The sequence below is a fragment of the Sinohyriopsis cumingii genome, chromosome 3 (genome assembly GCF_028554795.1).
Source record: "Sinohyriopsis cumingii isolate HCF-2022 chromosome 3, ASM2855479v2, whole genome shotgun sequence".
Classification (NCBI taxonomy): domain Eukaryota; kingdom Metazoa; phylum Mollusca; class Bivalvia; order Unionida; family Unionidae; genus Sinohyriopsis; species Sinohyriopsis cumingii.
The window spans coordinates 102,887,443-102,915,001 of record NC_142963.1 but is presented as its reverse complement, the minus strand read 5'-3'; the positions used below and the strand labels follow the sequence as shown (position 1 = coordinate 102,915,001).

The following is a 27,559-nucleotide window of genomic DNA, read 5'->3' as shown; positions in this document are numbered from 1 at the left end:
AGGGGGTTGTTTGTTTATGGAGGGGGGGTTTGCACGGTTACTCACCGTAAACTTGAGACTAAAATGGGTAAATATTATAAAAATATTATTTGCAGTTTCACATTCAGCATTCGATTTCTTAATGGTATTCGTAATTTCATTAATTTAGACGTCATTTTGACGAGGATAAAGTTTTCCTTTCGATGAGATACCACACATCTTTACGACTCAGACGGCTGAGAAATTAGGAAAGAGAAAATATAGATTTTTTGTGACTCTTAATTTAGTTAGGCAACATTAAAGTTACCCGAGTAACCGGTATTTTCAAGACAGAAGCTTTTTTGGTACATTGTCATGCCAACGGGAAGATGCCAACAGATACTTCTCTAAGTCTGACACGCCTTATACAAGATGAATGTTAGCAGCTTAAGTTTGAAAGAAGTATTTTAAGTTTCTCAGCTGATTCCCGCCACACAACAGCAAATGATGTCAAAACAGCAGCTTATGATTGGTCCATTAAAGTAGTGGACTTGAAATGTTCCATTTCTTTTTTGTCAATCAGCAATTTTCCTTGTTTTGGTGCCCTTGTGTTGCTCGATATAATGGAGGTTTTATCACAAGATCGTAAACTGGCCCCTGTCAAATTTCGTAACTTAACGTTATCGTGTAACTTTTTGACCTATTGTTGTGTAATAATTAAAGATATGGATACATTTGTGAATTTGGTCTTGTGTTGTTCTTGCAGTGAATGTGAGGCATGTACACCTCATTTAGTCACTGCACAGTATGTAGCCAGTGAAATACCAATAGTCGGCTAGAAAGCAGAGCTAGCCACTTATAGCCGTAGACACGTTGGTTCAAGGCAAGTAGAATATCTCAAAAACTGCCTCGATGACAACTATGAAACTCAATATTAAGAAGTAAGGTCTTCAAATATTAATCTGCCATGGCAAGAACGAAACAAACTGGCCGTAAGTCCACATAATTTTATAAGATACTGGAAAACGATGTGCGAATACAGAGAACTAAAGAGGATAAACTTAGAAATCTATAATAAAAAAATGTTCCTCGAAAGATATACAACTGTTGAGAAAATACCTGAAAAGAATTCAGAGTGAGGAACACGTGCTGCGCGTGAAATAACACATAATGACGAAAAACAAAGAAGTGACAGGGTTGGGAAAATATTTTATGACCAGAAGAATTGAGACGGACGAAGGATCCTTTCTTGAATGTGAATACAATTAGGGCACACAAGAAACAGATATGGCAGAAATGCCATTAGAAAGAAGTCCAAGTATGGCAACAGTACCCATAGCTCTACAAATTATGAATAAGGACTTAGTTAATTTGATGGAATCACTTAATAGGAAGGGGTTCAAAGGGTATATACCAAGACCAAAGCGAATCCAATCCGATATTGCCACCGGAGAAATAACAATTGGAGGAGAACAAGTTTTTATCAAGGAACCATCACCAATTTAATGGAAAAACAAACAAGAAAACTGCAGAACTGCATCTCTCTGAGATACCATTAAAGATACACCTACAGGCAACAGTGGAGAAGTTCGAAGAACAATTTAACTTCAAAGCGACAAAAGCGTGAATGGGCACTCACCCCCTAACTCCTATCAAATATGGGATAAGGATACTCGAATTAGAGAAGACGGAAATAAAGAAAATGAAACCAGCCTTTTTTTCTACATGGTATTCTAACAAAATCCTGGTATAAAGGTTGCATCCAATATGGAAAGTGTAAAAAATGTGGGAATACTGGCCATACCCCACAAAAATGTCCAAAAATCCTAGAGGAGAGTAAACAGCAAGTCTCTATGTTCGGAAATGATAATTTTCCCTTACCAAAAAAAGAGCAAAACCAGCAGCAAGACAAACAGAACAAACAGATCATACAGAACACCAAACAAGGACAGAATAGGCAGGAACAACAACAAAAACAACAGAAAATGATGAATCTTCCAAGCCACAAAAAGCAACATCAGAACACCAAACATGAACAACATAAACAAAAACAACAGGATATGCAGGCTCGACAACGAAAACAAAAACACCAACAGAAACAACAAGAACAACAAAGCAGGGGCCAACATCAGCAACAAGGGAAACAAGTTGCGATGTCCCAACATATAGAATGCGCAGATAAAACAACAAGAATGGTAACAATTATTAATAAACAAGAACTACTTGCAGAATGGAATAAGGAGAAAGACGTCTGATGTCATTGTCATGGCGGTTGCGAGATTTGTAAAGTCGCGTGACTCGGGATGCAAATGACCAGATCCAGGTCAAATTTTAGCAAAGACGCACTTTCGTCTCGTCTGTCAGCGGATTAAAGACATGACAAATGATATGCTCACGATTTCTGAAAAAAATAAATCATATTCCTATCAATTTCATGCAGGTATATCGCGATGAAAGATCGTTCAAGTTTGCTGGGCCGCCTAGTAAGCGGCTACCCCATGCCGACACCAAATGGTGTCTGCGAATTCCAACTTTTCTACACCCCAACATAAATATCCAAATATCAAAAATGGGGTGACAAGGGTCAGAGGAAACTCGAACTATGTGGGTATGCGAGAAAGCTTGCCAGTAGCTTCTCGTGGGTCAATGGTTCTTTCCGGGGTTTTCCCTGGTTCTTCCTCCGCCATTTATAATGGCCGCAATGTATAGCCTATCTTGTGCTGAAAAATGGCGTTAAACCCTACAACAACAACAACAACAATACCTCTGTTTAGTTCTTGGGGGGGGGGGGGGGCACCAGACAGATGCCCTCCCATTTCCAAAAAAAATAAAAATATTTTATGCTTGTGTGTTTCCCCCTCAGATGTGTTGTATGTTTTATTTAAAACAAAATTTTATATCAAAAATTTAGTTTTTAGAATTTTTGATGTGATATTTATGTTTCCTTAGTGTTATCTAAAGGGTTGTTCATCCTAGCCTGGTTTCCCTCACCTTGCTCGAAGTTCCTTCCCTTGAAATTGTGTGACCTTTGCTATAGGTCGCCTAGGTCTCACTGTTTGCTATATGTAGTGGTGCTATATTGTGTGTATGCTATATTTTCTGTATGTTTGAAACAGCAAGTATAAATCAAATATCTTTCCCACTTGTATTTTTTCGTAATTTGGATTTAAGATCCGTTATGATATATATTATATTTTATCTTTAAATTTGTTTTATGGTTTTCGAATTTTGACGATGGAACGGTGTACTATTTAGATTTTGTTATAAAAAAATTCCTATTGTATTATTCGAGTGTTAATATGTGTCGTTCCTCGTAATAGTTTGTAAAGATGTTGATAGATAGGTTACGCTCGATCCAAGGTCCACACTTCTTTTATTCTCTATGTGTTTCTCCTGGGTCGAGTTAGGCCTCCTTTATTTAGTTTATCTGATTATTCTATATATTGAAAGATCCAAAATTGTTTAATGAGACTACATTATTGTTTAGTGTTCAACCATACAGTGAGGGAGCTGTATGGTTTTTAAGATATAGAAGAAGTTAGTAGGGTTTTAAACTAAGTGTTATAGAGTATGTATTTGTGTCTCTGTTTTGTCTGTTTATGTTCTACATGGGGTGTTTTCAAAGACTCTTTCATGGGTCTGTCCACTTCGCGTAGCGCCATGTGACTTATCCCCATGATGTCATCGCCTTTTACTTACCCCATATAGTTTCCCTGTATCCCTTGCTATGCCTTTAGAATTTTCTTTCAGAAAAAAAATCTTTCCTTTCATTCATTTCTTCCCTTTCCTTTTTAAAAAATAATATATATTTTTTTAAATATTTAAAATATAATTTGAAATTTTCTTTTAAATATGGCTGTTGTGGGGTGAGAGGAGGGGGTATGGGTATGGCATCAGCTCGCATTTGCGCTACTCGACCCTTCGGTCTGTAATACCGATTCCTTCCTCTCCCTCTCTCTCCCAATTCCAACATAAATTGCGTTATATCAGCCTGACGGTAAGTATCTGTTCGTCATAAGACGTACTGAGTTCTTATTGTGGTTAATATTCTTATTTGTACCACGTATCTTATTTAAAAATATGTATCACCTGTCCACATGATATCATCGTAGTTACTATATAGTGTATAATTTTTAGAACGAATTTGTTTTCTTAGTCTACATCTATGAATAAAATGTTATATTTGTTATACTTATATGTTTTGCAAATGTCCATTATTAACTTTATCCTATTATGTTTAGTTTTATCACATTAGGCAATCGTATGTAGTCTGGTGAAGTTCGCTGTTTTACATAAAGGGTATTTCGGCATTATCCTGATCGTACGACGTTTGATTGCTTCTTCGCCTGTTAGCCAGGCGTTGTGCAGGTATTTAAAAATTATACTTTGTGTTTTGACAGATCTTATTTTTTCCCAATTTTTCAAAGTTGTTGTCCAATTTACCCCCCAGTTGTCCTGCTGTACTCTACATTTTATATTTTTGGTTACCTCCTCCCTAATCCAAGCGTGACTTTTACTTATTTCTATTTCCCATAAATCTGTTTTGTCCCTGTATTTTAAAATTAGTTCTCTTATTTGTTTAAATTTGCGTGGCATTTCGATTTTTTTATATTAATTTGTTATTTTTGTATATCTCTGGTCGGTTTCTCAAGGTGAAACCGAACCAGTAGATTGTACAGTGCTTCCCACGCTGTAGCCGGGTATGATTGTAATTTTTTAAATCGGTTGATTATTAGTAGCAGGGGGCTCGGCAACTCCAAGCCCTCTCTACTTTTGAGCAGCAGGGAAGTTGAACAGACCAGTGCGTCCAGCCAAAATAAACCTTCCTACGAGAACTTTCTCCGTAGAAGCCTCAGAAAGCAGAAATAAAGCCTTCTACGGAAGCTAATTTTCATGCATTTCAGACCGGATGCATCGGGTGGTCGCGCCGTGTGTGTTAGTAAATATAGCGTCCAGGACAAGAAAATAAAAATCAGGAAATAATTTTTTGTGTTATTTTTTTTGTTGCATGGTGGGGCTGCTTTGGTCCATTTTACGTCGCATTAAAATAATATACTTAAAAATAATATGAGTCGGAAAACTAGCACAGTTGGAGAGCCTCATTCTGCCAGAATAGCGCGAGAACAATTATACACTGGACAACAAATTTTTACAAAAGTCATGTTACTGAAATAAAATTAGTCAATTCTTATCAATTTTTATGTGCTGAACACGAATATGACAGTCAAATTGCAAAATTGGCTCTAGTTTTTTTGTAATCTGCAAGAAATTAATGTTTACATAACGAAATGCATTCCAATAGTAAAAGGTCAACTGTAATAGCCTACCTATAAAAAATCAAGTCATTGACTACATCTTAGATTTCTTCGCCTGTCTCTTGTACAGCTGTTCGGGAGCATCTCTGAGGAGTGTCCAGCAGTAGTCAGCCAGCATTGTAGTGGACCATTTTCCCTGGTATCTTTGTTCCATTGTTGCGATATCTTGATGAAAACGTTCGCCGTGTTCATCACTAACAATACCACAGTTGCTAGGAAAGAAATCCAAATGGGAATGAAGGAAGTGAATCTTTAGAGACATATTGCAGCCAAGTTTCTTATACTTCATCAACATGTCTTCTACTAGTTCCTTATAGTTTTCTGCCCTAACATTTCCGAGGAAGTTTGTAGAAACTAGGCGAAAAGCATTCCATGCTTGTTTCGCGTCACCTTCCAGCAAGTTGTTGAACCGGTCATCTTTGAAAAGCTCTCGAATCTGAGGACCCACAAAAACTCCCTCTTTAATCTTTGCTTCGCTGAGTCGAGGGAATTTTTCATGCAGGTATCGGAATGCTGGCAAAGTCCGGTCAATGGCTTTCACGAAGTTCTTCATCAAACCTAGTTTGATGTGAAGGGGTGGTAGCAAGATTTTCTGAGCCTCAACCAGAGCTGGGTGTTGGATATTCTTCTCTCCAATGGCTACATTCTGCCTGTGAGTCCATTCCTTCCTCATGTAGTGCATTTCCCTTGCTCGGCTATCCCACTCGCATAAGAAACACATGTATTTTGTATATCCTTGCTGCAGTCCCATTAAAAGGGCAACTACCTTCAAATCACCACAGAGGTGCCAGCTGTACTTGTTATACTCAATGGAATTCAGTAGCTGCCTTAAGTTATCGTATGTCTCTTTCATGTGGACAGCATACGCTACTGGAATAGATGGAAGAATGTTTCCATTGTGCAAAAGCACAGCCTTGAGACTCAGTTTCGAAGAGTCCACAAATAGTCTCCATTCTTGTGGGTCATGAGTGATTTTTAAAGCATTCATGAGGCCCTCAATATCGGAACAGAATATCAGATTACTTTCCTTTCTGAAGAAAGGCTCCAATTGCTGGTGGCGCTTTCGATATGCAGTAATTGTGACATCTTCTTCTAGAAGATTCCATTGTTGGAGTCTTGATCCTAGCAATTCTGCCTTGTTCTTTGATAAGTCCAAATCACGAATCAGGTCATTTAGTTCTTCCTGTGTTATTCTGTGTGGGGTTGATGATGCACCACAGTGAAAATCTGGATCACTGCATGCTGATGGACCAGGAGAAGAACAGGTCGACTCACCTTTGTCTTCGTCAGATGAATCAAGAGAATATTCTGCTGGAGGTTCTGGAATAGGAAGTCCCTCACCATGTGGAACTGGTCTCAATGCAGACGGAATGTTTGGGTAGACTATTCTCGACTTCTTTCGCTTCGTTATTCCGCCGGAAAGAGGAGGAACCAAGCAGAAGTAACAGTCATTTAGGTGGTTGCTTGGCTCTCTCCACACCATTGGGACTGCAAACGGCATTGATGACCTTTTGCAATTCAACCACTGTGAAAGCTGTGTTGTACATGTAGCACAGCATATATGCGGAGCCCAAGGCTTGTCTTGGTCACCAACCTTGCATCCGAAGTAAAGATGATATGCCTTCTTCACTTGAGAATTGATACTTTTCTTCTGGTTGGCAAATGTCACTTCCCCACAAATATAGCAAAAATTGTCCGCGGTATTAACACACTTTCGAGGCATTACTGTTCTTTATTGTACGTAAATGGATAAAATAATAAGTTTTATGTAACAGTAGCTTGAACTGTCTCGCACAACGTCTAAAATATTTTAAATGCTGAACCTATCTGATTGGGCTTTATATAGTACACTGCTTACGTCAGCTTCAGCAGCCGCCTGGCATTAGTATAATAGGCCTACACATGTATAGTACACTGCTGACGTCAACTTACTTCAGCAGCCGCATGGCATTAGTATTGCATTGCATCAGAAAATGATGCAATCAACTGTGGATGATGTGAGCATGATGGTATTATGCAATGTTACATCATTATTCCGGATGTTGCTGCAATCCTACTGGAGAAATTTACACAGTGAAACATAGAAAATGAGGTATATGAATATCTTCAAAACGAGAGCCAATACAAATTTTTCACGGTTATATTCGTGTTCGGCACACCAAAATACTACAGATTAGGGCCTTTTCAAGTCAGTAATGATTTCACTGTTGACCAGTGTTAGCGGCACTAAAGAAACTTATCCCAACAAAAGAATTACATAAGAAAAAAGTTCATGAGCACGAAGATACGCAATATGGGATTACCGAGATATCGTCGAAATTGTTAAAGCCAGTTACCGAAACAACCGAAAAAGTTTTTCTTGGTGACGTAAAAGATCCGGATATCAGGAAACGTGGAATTCTTCCTGTGTTGAGAGACATTGAGGAACACACTCGAATATTACCGGATTTGCCAGCACAAATACGACCGCGTGCACAAAGTCCAGTAGCTACCATAAAAAGAACTGTTCTCGAGGAAATTAAGAAAAATTTTACCGATGATGATTGGAATACAATAACAAAAATGCCAATTAAAAATTCCGATGACCTTATTAGATTTGGCGCGTTTGCCGAAGATTCTTTCCGTGAGAGAAAATCTTTTTTATCATCGGAAGGACTAAAAAAAATTAAATCACGTGATACCTGGTATAATACGATATACAGAATTAAATTTGGAAAATCACGGGTAAATAAGAATGACCCGATTTATAATACATTTTTAGCAGGTGCGGCTGAAAAATTGCGGTATAATAGAGAACAGGCGGGATCATTAGGAAGGCCTAAATCTTCACGAAGAAAAGCAAAACCAAAAGAAAAAATTCAACCACAGGAGTTTGAAGAAGAAATTCAACCACAGGAGTTTGAAGAAGATATTCAACCACAGGAGTTTGAATTTCGACCACAGGTGTTAAAAGAAGATATTCAACCACGGGAATTAGGGGCTAGACCAAAGGAAAAAAGTCAACCTCAGAAAAAAGAGAAAAAACCAAAAAAGAAAAAAGATAAGAGCGACCAGAAACCAATACCAGAAGAAAAAGTTCAACCAAGCGACTACAAACCACCTGGGGATGAGAGAGTTCGAGCATTAACTGAGGAAGAAATTGCATCTCGTTCAAGATCAATTGATTATAGTAAATCTGCCGATTATTATTTGAGAGAAGACAGTATCAATGAGATCGATGATGATTTAGCAAGATTAGTTATCGCTGCGAATTATACTCCAGAAAATAGAAGATTATTCTTGCGAGAAAATTTCGTTGATATAATCAGATCAGGAGATTGGCCGGCGATAATTTATTTTGGTAGTTTAAGAAAGCCGATAAATTACTACGATCACGAATATTTAAAATTTCTAGGGGAGGTCAGTGAATATATAAAGAAAGGCAAAGAAAACTATTATCATCGCCACCACCGCAAGATCCTAAAATAGGAAGCGGATATACCATTTGCCCTGACAGCGTCGTCAACGACGTATCTCGCCTTGAAATATTAATAGCAGGAAAACGAGCCGGAAACAATTCTTCTGAAATAATCAACGAGGCCTCAGATATTTGTCAGCGATTATTTCGCGGCGGTGTCATTAACTCCCACATTTACAAAGAGCTCGTTGACGAACTCATCGATTAAAACAACATAATTGAAATAACATGATTGTTCACAAACATCAACGCAGACCTAGACAGGTCCGCATAGTTAACTCTCGATTGCCCGTATATAAATATATTCACGGTAACGGATTAGGCGATATCGTTGGAAGCCTTGTCACGCGAGTAGTCCCTAAAATCGGACCCGCAGCTAAGCAAATTGCATCAAAAGCAATAGGAAAAATTGGCGAGACTGTCATCTCTGGTATTGGTAATTTGGCCAGTAAAGGCTTCAATGTTGTCAAAAGCAAAATATCAAACTTAATGCGTAAAAAAAAGCAGCCCGTCAAATTACCTAGCACCAGCGAAATGCCTGCTGATGTCAGTAAAGCTATAAACGACGCAGCAAATAAAAAAATAAATGACCTAGCACAGGAAGTTGCTAACACAAATTTCGCAAAGGAAGTTGCAAACACAAGTTTCATATCGGGTAGCGGTCTTCGTTTTAGATGAAATTCTTAATAATAAATGTTCGCACAAGTGTCAAACGAAGTGTTCGACATGGACGAGCCTGTAGGCAAGGACACATCCGTGCGTGATTTCCAGTATTACTCGTATGACGCAGTGATACCAAATGCACCTAATCGCGTTGAAATTCAAGTTCACGATACAACAAGATATTTTCTTCCATCTGAGGCATATATCGAGTTTACTGGCGACCTTGTAAGACAAAATAATACCGCTTATCCAGCAGATTCTAAAGTTGGATTTGTCAACAACGGAATTATGGCATTATTCAAGAGCGTCACATACATGATCGATGGAAGAGAAATTGAATCAATCACAGGCAACGCTGATGTTGCAACGACGGTAATAGGCCTAGCTAGATACTCGGATGATTTTATCAGGTCAGCCGGTCCTAGTATGATGTTCGCCAAAGATAATTCTAATCACGCTGATCATATCCAGTATAATATCAGACAACCGCTTGATCGCACCGCTCCTAATCCTAATCCTGCTCCCGTCGAAGATATGATAATTAACACCAATGATCATTACAACCTTGGATGTGCCACGCGGAGAAAAATGTTGGTTGGCGATGATCTAAGATTCTCCTGTGCAATTCCGCTATCTCACATTTTTGGATTTTGCAGACATTTCAGAAAAGTTATTTACGGAGCAAAACATACAATTTCCTTTGTTCGAGATGACACTGGCAATGACAGAGCCGTCTGGAGAGACCCTATTGTTGTTGATGCAGGTAAGGTGTTGCTAACTAAATTCACTTTGTGGATGCCAGCGAGAGTTCCATCGATAATTGCGGAAGAAAAATTATTGTCATTCATGAATCAAGGTGGTAAGTCTGTTATGTCCTGGCTAACAACCACGACCGACTCTATCGACGTTAATATTAACGGAATATTTACCTGGCGAATTGCGTCACAACAAGGCGTCTCGGCACCTAGGCACATCTTTGTTGTTCTTCAAGCTGCAAACAGATATGATCAAACTCACAGTCACATGATATTCGATAGATTCGATGCAACAAACGTATCTTTGAGAATAAACGGGCAGCAAGAGCCATCCGAGGAAATATCAATTAATTTTGCCAACTATTCGACTGCTCGCGCATATCATCGCTTGTTGTGTTTTATGGGTCGTGATCAAAATATCGATACCGGATTGCAAATATCACAGTTGGATTTTAATACTCACTATCCTATCTACTACTTTTCTCTGGAGCATCTTGATTTGATAAAACAATCTGTTGTTGATATCCATTTCAAAGCCAGAATTAACACAGCTGGACCAGCAAGAGCAATCGCGGTAATTCTCAGCGATAGAACAATGATCCTGGAAGGCATCAGCGGCAGAATGAGAATCATCGATGCACCTGTCGAGAAAATGTAACAAAAACCTAGATTTTCTAAATTTAGATTAAACGATTATTAATATGCCATACGAACACGTCAGCGTAACTCTGACCCCGGGTCAGATGAAAAAACTCCAAACAGCAACAGCAAAGCGATGCGGTGTGAAATTAACCCTGAAAAACGATCAAATTCAGGGCGGTCCTAACAAACTGACGCTAACTAAGAGTCAACGTGAACGTTTCACCAAAGCCAAATCAGCGAATTCCGGCGTTCATGTGAATCTTAGTATAGGTGCCATCAGAGACATGGTCAAAACGGGCGGAATTTTCCCTTTCCTAGCTGCTATTCCTGGATTATTATCCGGGGCTCTTCCGGCAATTGCAAAAGCGATAGGATTAGGTGCGGCCGGAGCTGTAGGCGACAAACTAGTACACAAAGTAATGGGAGGGCGATATGGTAAAAAAAAGGGAAGCGGCCTTTATCTAAGACGCCCCCCGTACGGATCCGGCCTAAGATTAGCACGCCCTATTCAAATTTAGATTTATTCAACGAAGCAAAGAAAAAAAAAAATTTTTCAGAGGCGTATTTATGCGGGATCAACTACCAGAAAAACCAAACCCTACCGAGACAGGAATAATAAATCTCGATTCAAATACTGGCCCTGGCACACACTGGGTCGCCTACGCGATTAATCCTCGCGAAGTTGTTTATTTTGACTCGTACGGACTAGCGCCACCAAAAGAATTTATCAATTACGTATCAAAGTTAAATATTCCGATTTGGTATTCGACACTTCCAACGCAGACGTTAATGGATCCACCGATATGCGGCCCAGAATCAATTAACGTCCTCGACGCAATTTCAAAATCATCCGACCCGTATCATAGGATCGTATTTAAATACGCCGTAGATAAATATCATGGTTGATATTTACGGAAGATTCCTCTACAGGAAGAAGGAAGTAGCCGACGTCGATCTATCAAAATTCGCCACCAGGGATGATATTAATAATCTTCTATCGCTGTCAGAAGTAGATCCTGGCGAAGTTGCTATTTTTCAGAGCCGCGAAGGAAGATTACAAACCAGCAACGTGAAAATAACAGATATAATCAAGCGGGACGAATATAACGATCGTATTGATCAATTTACTCACCTATCAGAATCGGTATCAAAATCCATCGCTGATATCGCCGATTTTGTAGCGAAGTTGCCCCTGAAGGCTGATATCGCGGATGTGGAAAAAAAGGACAACGAGTTATCAGCAACGTTGCTTCTGAAGGCCGATAAAACACTACACGATGATCTTCAGGACAGAGTGACAAAAAGACTTAACAGGCTAAATAACGATCTTAAAAAACTCGAGGATGCCTTATCTAAATTTAGCAAAAAAATCGAGGAAGATATAAAAACATCCGGTGATACTTCCTCTGCAGCACACGAATTAATAAAGAAAAAAGTCGATCAAGCATCGCACGATGATCTTAGCGAAAAGGTAGGAAAAATCAGCAAGGATATTGCTAACGTTTTCACCGATATTACCGAGATAAAAACCGTAATGAGTCAGAAAAGCGATAAAACATCACACGACGATCTCAGCGAGAAAACGAAAAAAATCAACGAGGATATTACCAAAATCAACGATGAAATTTCCAAGACGCGTGATTTGGCGCGTCAAAAGATAGATGTATCGTCGTATGACGGAGAAATTCGAGATTTAAATGCGAAACTTCTTGACGCAACTACAAAAATTGACGATATTGACATAAGAATAAATGTCGTAGGAATCGAAAAATTAAGATGGATTTCAATCCCAGTTCCTGTGATAAAAAAACAAATCTTTTGTCATGTACCATTTGTGACAAAAACAATACCAACTACATGGACACCTGAAAATAATACATTTGCTTACACCGCGCCAATCACAGGTGCGTATCGAGTATATGTTTTTTCCAGGATAAGATTCAAGATAATACCAAGATTATACAAATGGCGCCATGCCTCCGATGATTTTTCCGGATTTTTAAATATTTTACTGGATGAAAATACCGAAGAAACATTTACTTTAGAGCCGCCAGACAGATCCGTGACGGAACCAACCAAGTATTTCGTAATTTTCGAATATATTATCAGGACATTATCATTTGATTGGATAACCTAATCAATAAATGACCGCATCGGACTACCGATACAATCAGGCGCGTTCATGGCAGGATTCGTTAAAAAAGCTCCTCGACGAATATCAGATAAAAATAAAAAAATATCAACGCAGATTAATTGCCATCGATGTCGCCGTGTACGCGGTAAGCGCAATAATCGCCGGCGCGGGAATAATCTTATCCGTGGTGACAACAATCGCACCAATCGTAGCAACGATAATAATCTCATCGACAACGACAATCGCTGGTGTTCTTAATATTATCGCAAAAAAAATATCCTCATGCACAAATGAAAAATTGTCCCTGTACACGAGTAAACTATCCCAGGTCAACGAGGCGTATTCGAAATTATCATCGCTGCTTTCTGAGAGTCTCAACGACGGCGTTATATCCGATCTAGAATTTTCCGCGATGATAAATATCTACTCTGAGATTGAACAAATGAATATCAATAATGTCGGAACTAACTCAAATCGTGACAAACACGACACCGCCGATAACAACGCTGATATCGGCAAGCTCAACCAGGCCAGAATTTAGTATCGATTTTCCAATACCAATTAGCGTTAAAGAAATTGCGTTATCACAGTTACGCGTCTATAACAGCTGGCCCAATATTAGATCGAAATCATTTGGTAGATTATCATCGAACAATTCGCTTGTTTTTGCCAATAAAAATCGTCCCGATGGAACTCCCGATTGGATCGTCGTTGGCATACCAACAGGCAGTTACGAAATTGAGCAAATCGATAAGGAAATAACCAGTAGAATATCGAATATAACCGGCGATGCTAAGCCAGGAATGAAAATATTAGCACACGAGCCAACAATGTCATCGATCATCGAAGTAAAATCGCCGTATATCGTTGATATTTACCAGTCATCGATTAGGACAGTTCTAGGTTGGCCCGAAATCACACCTCTGGCAAAACCCCAAAAAACAGATGTTTTTATTCTAGGTTGGCACGAAGAAGCTCCTCGAGAACTACCGGAGCCAAAAAAATCAGATTTTATCACCGACGAAGGATGGTACGGAACTATCAGACACAAACCTCTAATCCACAATGCCATCAACATCATGAATATCCACAAATTTAACATGTTAATGTTCGCTTTTACTTTTAGGGACGAAAGAATTCTCTCGTGGTTGGTTCTTCCCAAAATTCCCCCCGGCGTGAAAATCTTCGACGCTACTAACATTAACAGGACAATATTCCCCATAGAAGGCATCTCGATAAGAAGAACCATCGACGAATTTAATCAAGAACATAAATTACATTTAAATTTATTGCGGGAATCCTTTCATGAATGCATCTTAAATAAATCAGGTTCATGCAGCGAAATTATCGGACGTGTGAAGATTTTAAATCAACTCGCGAATGATGTTGAATATTATCACGACATGTTCATTCGGGCGATAACCGATGATATATCAATTGCCGATTATGTTCTTCCGATTAGCAGCTTCACGTTGATCAGAAATTCAGGAGAAAAACAAAAATTCATGAGAGTATTTGGATTAACCGGGGAAACGCTACTAAATTTCAAATTTCCTGATTATGACGTTGATAAAATGAGAAAATCTGTTACTGATACCATCGATGATTTATTTCCGAAATTACATGCCGCGTGGACTAAAAAAATACAATCAGAATCGATTCTCAAACACAATAATGATCCTACCGGGCAGGGACGGCATATCTCGCCAGGTATCGTTAATATAACGGAGGTTATCGCGATTTATCTTCACGCGGATGTCGTTGAAGGTAGCTATAACGCAGATGCGTCTGTGTCAGAGCAGGTGCAGCAGGGATTTATCTTATATTCGTTTTCACCTAGCGCCTCTCCGGGATTTTTGATAATAAAAGAGCCAGTAAATCCGTTTTACCTGCGATGCCACAATCGATTATTATCGAAGATAAATTTCAAACTGACGGATCAAAATGGAGATTTGCTTGATATACGCGGGGAAACACTGAGTATCAACTTGCTGGTGAGATCGTAAAAAATCTGCCCGCCAGAGAAAAATAACCAAAAAAATAAATAAAAACCAGGAAATTTTTCAAAATTAGTAAATTTCTTAATTTTGATGGGGTAAATACCCGTCAAATTGAGTAATTTATATAATTTCGTAAATCTGTTGGGGTAAATACCCGTCAAATTGAGTAATTTGTGTAATTTTATGTTTTTGTTGGGGTAAATACCCGTCAAAATTAAGAAAATTGTACAATTTCAGTAAATAAATTAATTTAGTAAATAATAAAAAAAAATAATAAAAATCAGGGAAATTAAGAAATTTGTGTAATTTTATGTTTTTGATGGGGTAAATACCCGTCAAATTGAGTAATTTACATAATTTCGTGAATCTGCTGTGGTAAATACCCGTCAAATTGTGCAATTTATATAATTTCGTAAATTTGTTGGGGTAAATGGTAGTCAGAAACAAGAAAATTGCACAATTTCAGTAAAATGAATAAAAAAATAAAAAAAAAATTAGAATCGGAGATTCTTGAAATTTTGTTTTTTTTTGTGGCAAGAATCAGGAATCTTCAGAATCTTCGATTCTAATTCTAATTTTGAGAATCTTAAGAATCTTCGATTCTAATTTCGAGAATCTTAAGAATCTTCGATTTTAATTTTACTCTCATCGACCAGCTTTTTTAGCTGCCTGACGCGCGAGCTGGTAATTTTTCTTGACTCATACTCGTCTGATAAACTCGACCTTACTTTTTCTACCAGCGTTGATAATTTAACAAAATCCTCGATTTGATCATCGCTGACGGTCGCAAGTGATTGATACATCGCAATCTGGATTTTCTTTATAAACTTGTATTCAGATGGTAGCGTGTACCTGTATTCGAGTTTTCTTGGACGATTGTCTCAAATTCGGACCGGATTTTACCTGCGTCCAAATCAGAAGATAAATTTACATTTTTATTTTTTAAATCCTCGATGGCTTCGATGATGTTATTTATATTCTCCTCGTTCATTTATATTTATATTTGTAATCTTCAATTTAATTTTAGAAAATCCTGAGATTTTTAATCGGATATTATCGGAATATAGTAAAATTCGAACCATTCGCCGAATTTGTAGGAAAACGTCGCGTTGATTATTTTTTCTGTCGCACGTTGCACCGATGCTGGATTAATACTAAAATATCTTGCAGCGGCACTCATCGACGTGAATACAATTTCCTCGCTTGTTTCTCGATTTACTGATTTAACCGCCTTAGATGGTCGCCGTACGCCACCGGTATTACCAAATTTGGAATTTTCACTCGGAGTTACCGCCCGAAGATTTAACAGTTTGTTGTTAAGCTTATCTCCGTCGATGTGGTCGATAACAAGACCGACTTTTATTGGTCCGTGAAAACATTCAAATACAAACTTATGACAAAAATAACTTGCGCATCTTCGTTTTTTGTTTTTGTTAATGGTAAAAATAAGATAACCTGAATTACAAACCTTACCGACCCGATTCTTTGTTCTAATATTTCTAACGATACCATCGGACGACGCCTCGTATCCAGTGATCGTTGGGTGAGATTTAAACTCGTGTGTCATTGTTGATTCAGGAATCTCTGATTTCAGGCTCATATATGATAATCTATATGTCTAAATCGTTATTAGCTTGAAATCGATTAATATAATCTTCTTCGCATGTTATCACGGACGAGTATTTTTTTTCGTAATACCGGCGCAATTCTCGATAATTCTTTCCTCCACAAGCCAAACACAACCGAGTTTTCCCTCGCGTGCCAACTTGACAAACTAAACATCGCTGTGGTCCTTTACTGCCACGCCGAATCGCATGTATGTGAGCGCCGCAATAATCGCCTCTGCAGGATTTGTCACAATTATTTGTTGAGCCGATTAGTATCCATTTGCAATGCATATAATTTAAACATATGTCTAAAATATAATCATGGATATATTTGATCTTGATGAGGCAGAATATATTATTCCTGAGGTTGATCGAGCCAAGAAAGAGTTCTTCGATGATGGAGCTGTTCACACTTGGTCGACTTGGAAAACAAATTCTATCGATGCTACGATGAACCTGGAGCGAGCTAAGAAAATAATCGAGCATATAAAAACCGAACACAAAGAAGAGCGATTTATCTTTGGAATAAAATTTATCGCACAAATGCCTGATGATACTTGGATTATTCGTGATAAGCGAGATCCTGTGCGTGGTGGTAAGAAAAACGTTGTTCTTGATAAAAATTCTAAGCCTGGATTATTACTGGGAATCGATGGCCCTTATTATGCTAGATCTTATCCAGCCAGCGCAGTCGTTTATGGAATTTATCGGCTAAATAATAATCCGGATGTGAAAAATCTACCTGCGATGAAAGAATCACCGATGATAAACTGCGTGGCTGAACGTGTTATCGAGCACATGAAAAATGCTCGACGTGGATCTGGTTTGACACAATTAAGGCTAGATAAAATTAATGCGTGGGCGAAGAATGTCGCTGATGGTGCATCGGTGGACGATGTAGCTGCGTTGAGTAAAAAACTTAAATTTCCAATCACGGTGAAAACGTTATCGGGAGAAATATTATACTCGTCGCCGTACAGATCCCGAGGAGCGCCAATCGAGATTATCGATAATAACTCCCACGCGTGGTCGCATTCGGTAATGATATTTCCGCGGGATCGTGTGGTTAAATTTTATCCTGTAGATGTTGAGAATTTCGCGGAGAATAATTCCGATGATATGTTCAGATTTATCAAAACATTAAGCGCATCTGATCCAATATCGATATGGTTATTCTCGAGCGAGGAAAGATACGATCAGTTTATCCTGCCATGCGGCGATATTTACAGGGGCGAAATATTACACGAGTCGATGAAAAAACTCGCGGTGAAATATTCGTCGAATCCCGATCAATTATTAACGAATTGCTTCACAATTCCGTCTGTGGCCGCTCATGCCGCTAGAGAGAAAAACTCATGGAAGCCTACAAGGAACGAATTTCTCGCTGATATTCAACTTAGCTGTATCGAGTATGGCCATGGTGGTTTGTGGAATACCAAGTACGATTTCGAAGATATGATCTCCGTTGACATGAGCGCGTGTTATCCTGGAAGTTTTCTTGGATATGGCGATTGTGCAGATTATTTTGCTAAATTCGGCCATCCTACCAGCGAGATGACAAGGGTAGCAATTAACGGACCGTTGCCTGATTTTGTCATGACCGGATTTGCTTGTGTTACGTCGTTCGAGTTTGCTGAAAATCTACATAAAATCTGCTATATTTGGTTCGGCAAGCATTTCTCTCAACGCCGTTGGGTCCCTACGGTGTTATTGAGATATATGCTAGATTCGTCGATGTTAATGTCGTTGACGGTGAGTGAGGCGATTATATCTTACAGGAAACAAACAGATGTGTGGTTGCCGACGGACTGTGACAACGCGAAAGATATAGGAAGAAAAATAATTGGCAAATTTACTCAAGGTGGATCTGTTGATCACAAACATCGACACGCTAGGTTATTTATCAACGACGCCGAGATGGATTTTATAATCGCCGATACGGTATCACGAGGAATATTTTGTAACAGAGAGAATATTATCGTTGATGGAGCAAAATTAGGTACCGTGATTAGCTACCTTGACGGAGAATCAGCGCAATATACGCATTTGCGGTCGTCGATGCTCGCCTATGTAAGTATAAATTTACTCTCGATGATAAATAAATTTTCTGATATCGCAGTAAGGGTCGCGACGGATTCGTTTTATATCGATAAAAAATACCAAGATAGGTTGGAAAATTTAATCACCGATGGTAGCTCATGGGGAACCTGGAGGACAAAAAACGAGGATATCCTAGATTATTGTGAAGACGCCGATGTCGAAGATTGCGATGAATTTCATCAAGGTAAATTTGGAGAATCTTCGGCGGCCGCATCTGCGTTCGATCCAATTTCACGCAGCAAATTTGTTTACCTAAATGGGCCTGGTGGTAGCGGTAAAACAACGCGAGTAATAAACTTATTTGTGAACTCCGATATGATCGTATTGACTCCGACACATAGATTAGCGCGAGAAATAAAGCAGCGTGGCGTTAATTCGTGCACGTATCACAGTTATTTCAAATACAGCGGTGGATCATGGGTCTCGGTTCGTATGGGAGACAAATATATCAACAAGATCATAATATTTGATGAGATTTGCACGGTAAATTTAGATATATTAAAATCGATATTAGCTTGGCTGGGAGGGAAAAATACCGCTGTGATAATGTGCGGCGATCATGGCCAACCTAATCCTATCGATGGTGAATCGCCTCACGAATGGCTTAGAAACTTCGTTGATTATTATGAAGAAATTGACGATGATTATAGATCTACAGATATTTTGTTGACCGAATTTAAAAAATTGATTCGATTACAACCGAATAAGATTCAGTGTGACGTCATGAGGAAAATAATCGATGAGACTCCGATGAGCGATTTTCTAAATTTGTGGCGTCCTGATCATCTGATCGTTGCTAGTAGAAAAATTGTTCGTGATATTATTCAGGAAATGTTATTCAAGCTGCATTGCGAGAAATTTCCAACACTGCAGGTACCGTTATGCTACAGGCCCGCTAATACTCGACGACAAAATATCAACGTTACTTTGCCATGCGGAGAGGAAAAGATTTTGGTCCTGAATGATATTATCTTTGTTGATATTAACCTTGTTAATGACGCGATAAATGCAGAAAAATCACCGTGGAAATTAGGCTACGCAACAACGATACACTCATCACAGGGATTGACCGTAGATGGCCAAGTTTGGATCGTCGATGACAGAATTTCTTGGTCAAATTTGGTATATTTAGCCGTGTCGAGAGTAAGAAAATTATCTCAACTAGGACGAATTCGAGTAAACTACATTAGTGACGCTGGCGGTAGTTGAGTATCTTCGGGTGCTATTTGTAATTCTTCTTTGGTAAATTCGCGTTGTGGCGCTAACGAATCTAGAATATAAATTGCTGGTCTTCCTGATGACCTTGTTACGGTGGATATTTTGTGAGTTGTGACGCTCCAGGTTGGGTCGGTTGCTCTTTTTCTTCCTCCTTCAGCCTCGCCTTCTTTATATAAATACCTGACTGTGACGTTACCTAGTACAGGCTGAATTGTGGAATCTCGCTTTAGGGGTATATTCGATTTTGTAATTGCAATTGCAGGTTTCATTGCTATTGTTCGAGTCGTCTCGTTATTTAGCGCGTTAATTACATGAGGCAATCTTGATACCCAATCGTGAGATCGATTATCTTGAATAAACTCACGCGCGTATTGGTATCCAAATAATCGTTCTGCGAGAGTTTTATTGAATCTTTCGACGATAGCTTGATTGTGATGAACACCTACGATACCGCGTCGGATTTTCACATTATTTTTTTTCATCAATGAAGTAACCGCGCCAAGAAATTCTCGACCTGGATCAACCTGAAGAAGATTTGGCCATGTCAACGGGGATCGTGAATAAATTTCATTAAATGCCTTAGCAATTTCCGTCGCTGTTTTATTCGATAATGGCTCTGCTTCCTTGTACCTGCTGGCGATATCGACGATGGTCAAAACGTATTTGTACCTGACGCCGTCAACGGTATCGTGAGGAAGAAACATTAGATCAGCCTGATGGACCTCATTAGGGACACTGACGGTGAAACTTGCGTACGGTATTTTTTTAGGCGGAGGAAGATATATTTGCCAAATTGCCTGTTTTGATAGCCACGATTCAGCGACGGATTGTTTTACTTTAGCGGCTTTAGCGAGTTTGGCAATTGCTGATTTTCCTCGCCAGAATCCTCGCGGAGAATAATATATCTGTTCCATATTATTTACCAGCGCCGAACACTAATTTGCCTTTCATCGCGCCTTTTACCAGCCAAGTTGCCAATTTTTCTTTGAAACTTTTATTAGGAATCGCGTCTAATGCGTGAATTAGCTTGATATCAGCGAGATGTCTTTGTTGTAAATCTCCGCTGCGATATGCGAGGTCGTGGTAGTAACAAGCTTTATCGATTGCGTTTACCGGATCTTCACCTTGCTTTGGTTGGTCATTATCGTCGAGTCTGATATCGAGCCTCGTTCCGGGTCCACAATAATTATACCCTGGCAGATGCTTTTCTCCGGGATATTTTGCCCAGGGGGTCCCAGGTAGATTTGTCAAGGAGGCTGCGATATCTCCTCCGGTGGTTCTTCTAGTTTTTTTTTTACAAATCTGAACTTGCGCGTCTTACAAACTTCACATTCTCCTGCAATTGCGTTTCTGTTATTGCGTGTAACGATTTCGGTTGGATTTATCGTAGCTGTGTGTGTGTGACACTTAACACAATATAGATCCATGTATTTTAGTAACATGAATGTAATTGATTTTTCAGCCACGAAACGACGCGAGCAGGTGAAACATCATGCGGTATTACCGAATTCGATCAGAATGATAATCATTGGACCATCGGGATCTGGTAAAACGCAATTGTTATTGAATTTGATCATGCGATGGCTAAAATGGGACAAGTTGTATTTGGTTGCACCATCCGTGGACGATCAACGTTGTTATCAAGTGTTAAAGGAATTTAGCGACAATACCGACGAAGGCACAATCGAATTCATCACAGACATCAATGAAGCTCCAACCGTGGAGAATTTGGACGGTGATATTAATAATCTTGTTGTTTTCGATGACGTTATGCTGGACAAGCAGACCAACCCGGCTAGGATATTTTCGCGTGGCAGACACAAGAACGCCGATGTTATTTACGTGACACAGAGATATACGCAAATTCCAAAGGTGATTAGAGATAATTGCAACATTTTATCGGTGTTCAATGGCGTAGACACGCACACGCTGAGAAATATCCATCAGACCTGGTGCAACGGCGACATGGATATAAATAAATTTAAAAATTTGTTCAGCCGCGCTCAGGCAACGCCGCATGGTTTCATCACGATAAATCTTCATGATCCACGAAGTCGGTATCGAATTGGTCTTGATCAAATTTATTCATGAAAAAGCAGCCCCACCATGCAACAAAAAAAATAACACAAAAAATTATTTCCTGACATTTATTTTTCCTGTCCTGGACGCTATATTTACTAACACACACGGCGCGACCACCCGATGCACTTGGTCTGAAATGCATGAAAATTAGCTCCCGTAGAAGGCGTTATTTCTGCTTTCTGAGGCTTCTACGGAGAAAGTTCTCGTAGGAAGGTTTATTTTGGCTGGACGCACTGGTCTGTTCAACTTCCCTGCTGCTACTTTTGGCAATATATAATGTATCTTTTTTTAAATAATTTTCAAATTCTTCTACTAGATGCTTATAGCATTTCCCCTCTCTTATAAAGTTGGTGCAATCATCTGCATGTTGAAGCTTTTTAATTCTTTTTTAGGTTTAGTATTTGTATGCCTTGTATTTCTGGGTTGTTTCTTATCTTGCAACTTAGGATTTATATTGTCATTACGTATAATAGCATTGATAGTGGACATCCATGTCTCACTGATTTCAAATTCTTTCGTGCATTTCCCGTTTACCTGTACACATGAAATTATTCCAGTGTATAGCATTTCGGTCCATTTCCGGCAGTTGCAGTGGCGTCGCTGGGGGGGGGCCGGGGGGGGGGGGGGCGGACCGCACCGGGTGACACCATCTCAGAGGGGTGACACCAAAATGAAAAATTGCAAATTTTGCAGAGCACACACTGCTCGGTCTAGTAGGATTTCATAAGCGGATAACCGATCATAGTTAAATACATGACTAGCAGGCACAGCAGTGGCGTCGCTAGGGGGATGCGGGGAGTGCGGACTGCACCGGGTGACACCATCAGAGGGGGGTGACAACAAAATGACATTACTAAGGATTCTGTATGGTCTGTTACGGAAGGAGGACCATGGGGGTGACACCATGAGCTACCGCACTGGGTGAGACCAACCCGATTGACGCCACTGGGTAGTTGGGTCCGAAACCAAATTATTTTAATACATTCTGTATATAGTTTTGTTCTATTTGGTCGAAAGCTTTCTCTTGGTCTAAGAGTACCATAGCACCCTTCGTACCAGTTTCATTTATGTAGTCAATTATAGTTTTAATGTGTAAAATATTGTTTTGTATATCCCTCCATATTCCCCCACAAGTTTGATTCACATTAATTATTTTGTTAATCCCACCCTTTACTCTATTTGTTAAAATCATACTCAAAATCTTATAGTCCGTGTTTAAAAGTGATATGGGCCTCCAATTTTTAATCTCGTCTCTATCCCATTTCCCTTTGTATATAATTGTGATAACCCCCTCCCTCATAGATTTAGTCATTTTATTTTTACTTAAAAATATATTATTATACAAAGCGTTTAAGATCGGCGTTATTCTGAACTTTTGGTAGAATTCCACGGTGAGTCCATCTTTCCCTGGCGATTTCTTTTTAGTGAGTGTAGCTATACTCTTTGTGATTTCTTCATCTGAGATGACGTCATCACATTGGTCTCTATGTACTGTTGATGTCATCTCACAGTCGACATTTTTTAAGTAGCAGTCGATTGTGCTGAAGTCTATGTTCTGTGTGGTGTATAGTTCCTTATAATCTTGGGAAATAATATTTAGGATATCTTCTTTTACAGTATGGGTTACATTGTTTATTTTGACTTTGTTTAAAATTGTATCACCCCTTTTTCTAAATTATTCTTGTTTATATAAGTTTTTTGCCTCGTTGTAGATCTCTGTAAATTATCCCGCCCTTATTATTCTCCCCTGATTTTCGTCTTCTTCAATGATTTTAATTTTGTCTGTCAGTCGTTTTTTTCATCATCTTTTGTTGTTTTGCTTAGTTCTAATTTGAGTTCGTGTTTGTCTTTTTCTGTTTTACCGCCCTTCTATTTGAGTACTGAATAGATATTGTTTTTATTATGTTTTTAAAACATCCCAATCATTTATTATATTAATATTTTCTTCATTTTTGAAGGTTTTGATTTCTTTTTTTATTATTTCTACATATTCTTTGTCATTTAAAATCTTATTATTTAGTTTCCATAGCCCTGGCCCCCATTTTTCTCTTTTTTTCATATTTAGGTCCATAGTGACCATGAAATGGTCTGATAGTATTTGGTTGGTTATTGCAGTATTAATATATATTAATGGATCACAAAAATTCCCGTAAAATTTATCAATCCTGCTAGACTGGTTTTGTTTATAGTTAAAGGTAAATTATCTTCTTAATATGATCAGTTTTCTATAAATGTCATGTAAATTGTGTTTATTTATTAATGTGTCATTTCAGGTCGGTATATTTTGTCACTTGTTGTTAGATCAGTCGTTCTGTCAATTTCGTCCCCATCCCAATTGAAATCTCCCCCATGATAAGATTTTCCATCGAATATTGTTGTAGGTAGTTAGATAAGTTTTCTATACAAAATATTATTATTGTTGCTACCCGCCCTCCCCCCCCCCCCATATAATTATTTGTAAAATTGTTGCATATCACTATTGCGTTAAGTTTGTCTTCTAATAAAAATTTGAATTCTGGCGTAATTCCATTGTGTGTTTCTTGTATCATTATTACATCAAAGTTTGTTTCTTTGGGTATTTTATCTGCGTTCGCTTTGTCTATCCCATTGTTGTTGATAATAGCTATCCGGAAATTTGTTTCTTCCATTTTTGCTTCACTCCCAGGTGCCGTATCACTTTTATATAGAATTTAATTGTATGTATTTCAGTTAAAGTTGTTATATTCATTTTTTTTGTTGTTGTATTTATATTATGTTTACATTCCTGTGAGACTCTGGATTGGTCCCAGAGCCTCGTTTGATTGGTTGCTGTTTTCCGTAAGCTGTGAGTCGTTTATGGTTTCCATATCTGATTCGTATTCGCTTTCGTTTTCCGTATCAGTTCCATTTTCGTTTTTTTTTTTTTTGTTTGTTCTGTAGTGGCTTCAATGTCCTTGTCTTTGTCTTTCCTTTTTTTTTTTCATGATTTTAGCCCTTACGGGATTACTATTCCTTGGGTTTTGTTTAGTATTTGGTACACATAGCTCAACTCCCCTTCAGGGGAGGAGTCATGCGACGACGTGGCGTGTTTGCGCTTCTGCGCCGGTGTTGATGTCGATGTCATGGGCTTGATTCCTGGTGGCTCTTCTTGTTTCCCCTCGCTCTCTTGGATAATTTCATCCTCAAGTTGTATTAGAAAATACGGGTTTTTCCCCCAATATTTCATCCTCGTATTTGGGGGTTCCTGGACGGCAGGTCTTTTCTGGGGTGACAAAGTCTTCCCACTCTAGATCTTTGCCGGTGGTATTTATTGTGGGTGTCCGAGTGTTTCCATAAGGCGTGGTTGTTGTGTCATTTAGTTGTGAGGTTGTCTGGTCAATTATGTCCGTATTTACGAAATCAATCAAATTTTCGCCATTTATTTCCTCATCAACAGTTTTTGTTGTATTTGTAGCCGCCGCACTTGCATATGTGCTTGGGGCTAACGGATTTGTACAGTCACTGGGCGCATGCCCAGTTTTCCTACATCGCGTACAGTGACACTCGTACTCACATCTCTTGTACCACGTTTTAGCAGGAAACCCAAAACATAGAAAAATGCTGGGAGCTTGGCTGCGTCCTCTTTGGTAACTGTAATGATTCTTACCCCGGTTTTTATTTTCTGGTACCCCCACACAGTTGCCATGTTTTTGGTTTTTAATGTTGATCTGGAATTTCTGTTTTATTTTGTCTATCAGTGCTTCGTTATCAACTTCCATGGAGAGCCCCGAGACCATTACGTCTCTTGTTCTTGGCTCTAACCCTCTGGTGATTTGGAGTGCTTCTGACACCTTTGCTGTCATTCCCTTAATGTATATTTGCCCCATGTTTAATAGGGGTGTGTCATAGTCTTTGGGGTAGATAATAAATCTATTTCTCCCTCCATTTTGTATTCCCTCAATCTCATCTATGGGTAATCTTTTCGCTTTGAATGCGGTGATTATGACTGAATGTCGGGAGCAATCTGTAACGTCCCCGAAATCTAGCAGTTGGCATCCTTTGGGGTGAGAGGCTATTAAAATATCTCTCCCATCCCCTTTCTCTATTTTAACTGCAAAGTACTGATCAAGTCTTGCCCTTTATACATAGTTTTATGTCCCTGGGCCATAATACTATTTGGAGAAAAAATTCCCAAAATGTTTCCAAATTTCACACACTGTAGTAGAAAAGGTACGATTCTCTATACTACACAATTATACAAACTGCAAAATTAAGTAATACAAAATGATTAATTGGTATAATGGATAACGGATGTGGTCCAAATTATTTATCAGCCTATCCTAAGAGCGACCTGATTTTCGCTCATATGGTTTCATGCTGTTGTGTAAAACTATGTGTCATGTATTCAAAAAAAGCACTCTGTGTCAAAATTACAGGTTGCTACAAACGAAATTTAAATTGATAAGCAACAAACATATGAAATCAATGTAATTAATGAATTAATAAAAGCTTACGAACAAGTAGTTTCATGTTGATATAGAGCGCACCCAAAGTACGTCTGCTCTCCTCGATGTCCCTGGATTCATAAATTTTGTAAAAGGTCAACTGTTTAGTTCGAGTACAGTTATCTTCCTTTAACGCAATGGTTCTCTTCTTTTCAGATAGACGAATCTAACACTGTTCTCTTTGACAGTGTGTGACACGCATGATGAGGTAGGATACAAAGTATATTTATTTCGCTAAACATCAGCGTTGAGGTCAATGAAAAAGAACAATTGATACGGTGATACCATTTAGTATGAAAGTTGGAAGAAGTTGGATAGGTTGGATTTTTTCTTTCAGGTGTAAGTTTCGAACATTTTTGTGAAAATTTATTCCAGTCTTACAAAAATACCTACAGAAATATCCGAGGGCATGTTTACATTGGCTTAACAGTATATTAATAAAGCTGCACAGTCTTGAAAATGCTGATGATCTGAGGCAAGCGTATCAATATCTTCTAACCAGATGCCTCTCATTATATGTGTATCTAAAGAGCCATGTATTAGAATATAATATCTTTATGGTTTTGACCCATAATACTATCAAGCTTACGTGTGGTTCTTTAGTAAAAGTGGATGAAGCATACTGAGAGAAATGTACTGTGTTGACGACAATGAGGACAGGGACAAGTAACTCTTGTAACTTGCTCGTCCCAGGAACGTGCGCTTGGGAAGGTTTATTTCTTTATTTTTTTGGTGGGGGCTGTTTTCTTTTTTTTTTTTTTTTTTCCTGAGACCTGAAGTGCAAGCAAGTTATATACTTAAGAAAACAAGACTTACACGGTCATGCACGCAAGAAATGTCTTTCCGATGCCCTATACGTTGATCCTTTGGTCTGGCGATACTTGAATATTATTTTATTTCAAATGCAAACGTTATCTTGAACTCATTCAAAGTATCCGTATGTGCAGCTGTGAATAGCACACTTGTAAACTGACATTCTACTCAACTTAAAGAAGTTTGAAGTTTTGTATGATCTGATGAGTATGTAGTGTCCAGGAATTTAATATATCTAGTTTTTACCATTAACGAGGATAATTATGTCTCATTTTTTCAATTCGTGCTCTTGATCTAGCAAGTATATATTACTTATACATTCACCATCACGACTTTCAAAAATATGAAGAGA

General features: G+C 38.7%; 1 protein-coding gene across 2 annotated transcripts in view; it reads right to left on the bottom strand.

Annotated features, from left to right (window-relative positions):
* The window catches only part of LOC149803425 (oxidized purine nucleoside triphosphate hydrolase-like), a 44,146-nt gene extending 17,619 nt beyond the window's left edge, over positions 1-26,527 (bottom strand). The window contains exon 1 of one of the 2 annotated variants that reach the window (XM_089953132.1): positions 26,408-26,527. Coding sequence is in view for 1 of the 2 variants with exons in the window: in XM_089953131.1 (XP_089809257.1) it covers positions 26,404-26,419 (16 nt within the window). In the remaining variant the exon portion in view is untranslated. Of the gene's footprint in view, positions 1-26,403 lie in introns of both variants that reach the window. The other variant, XM_089953131.1, reaches the window with a different exon arrangement.
* Between the last annotated feature and the right edge of the window lie 1,032 nt (positions 26,528-27,559).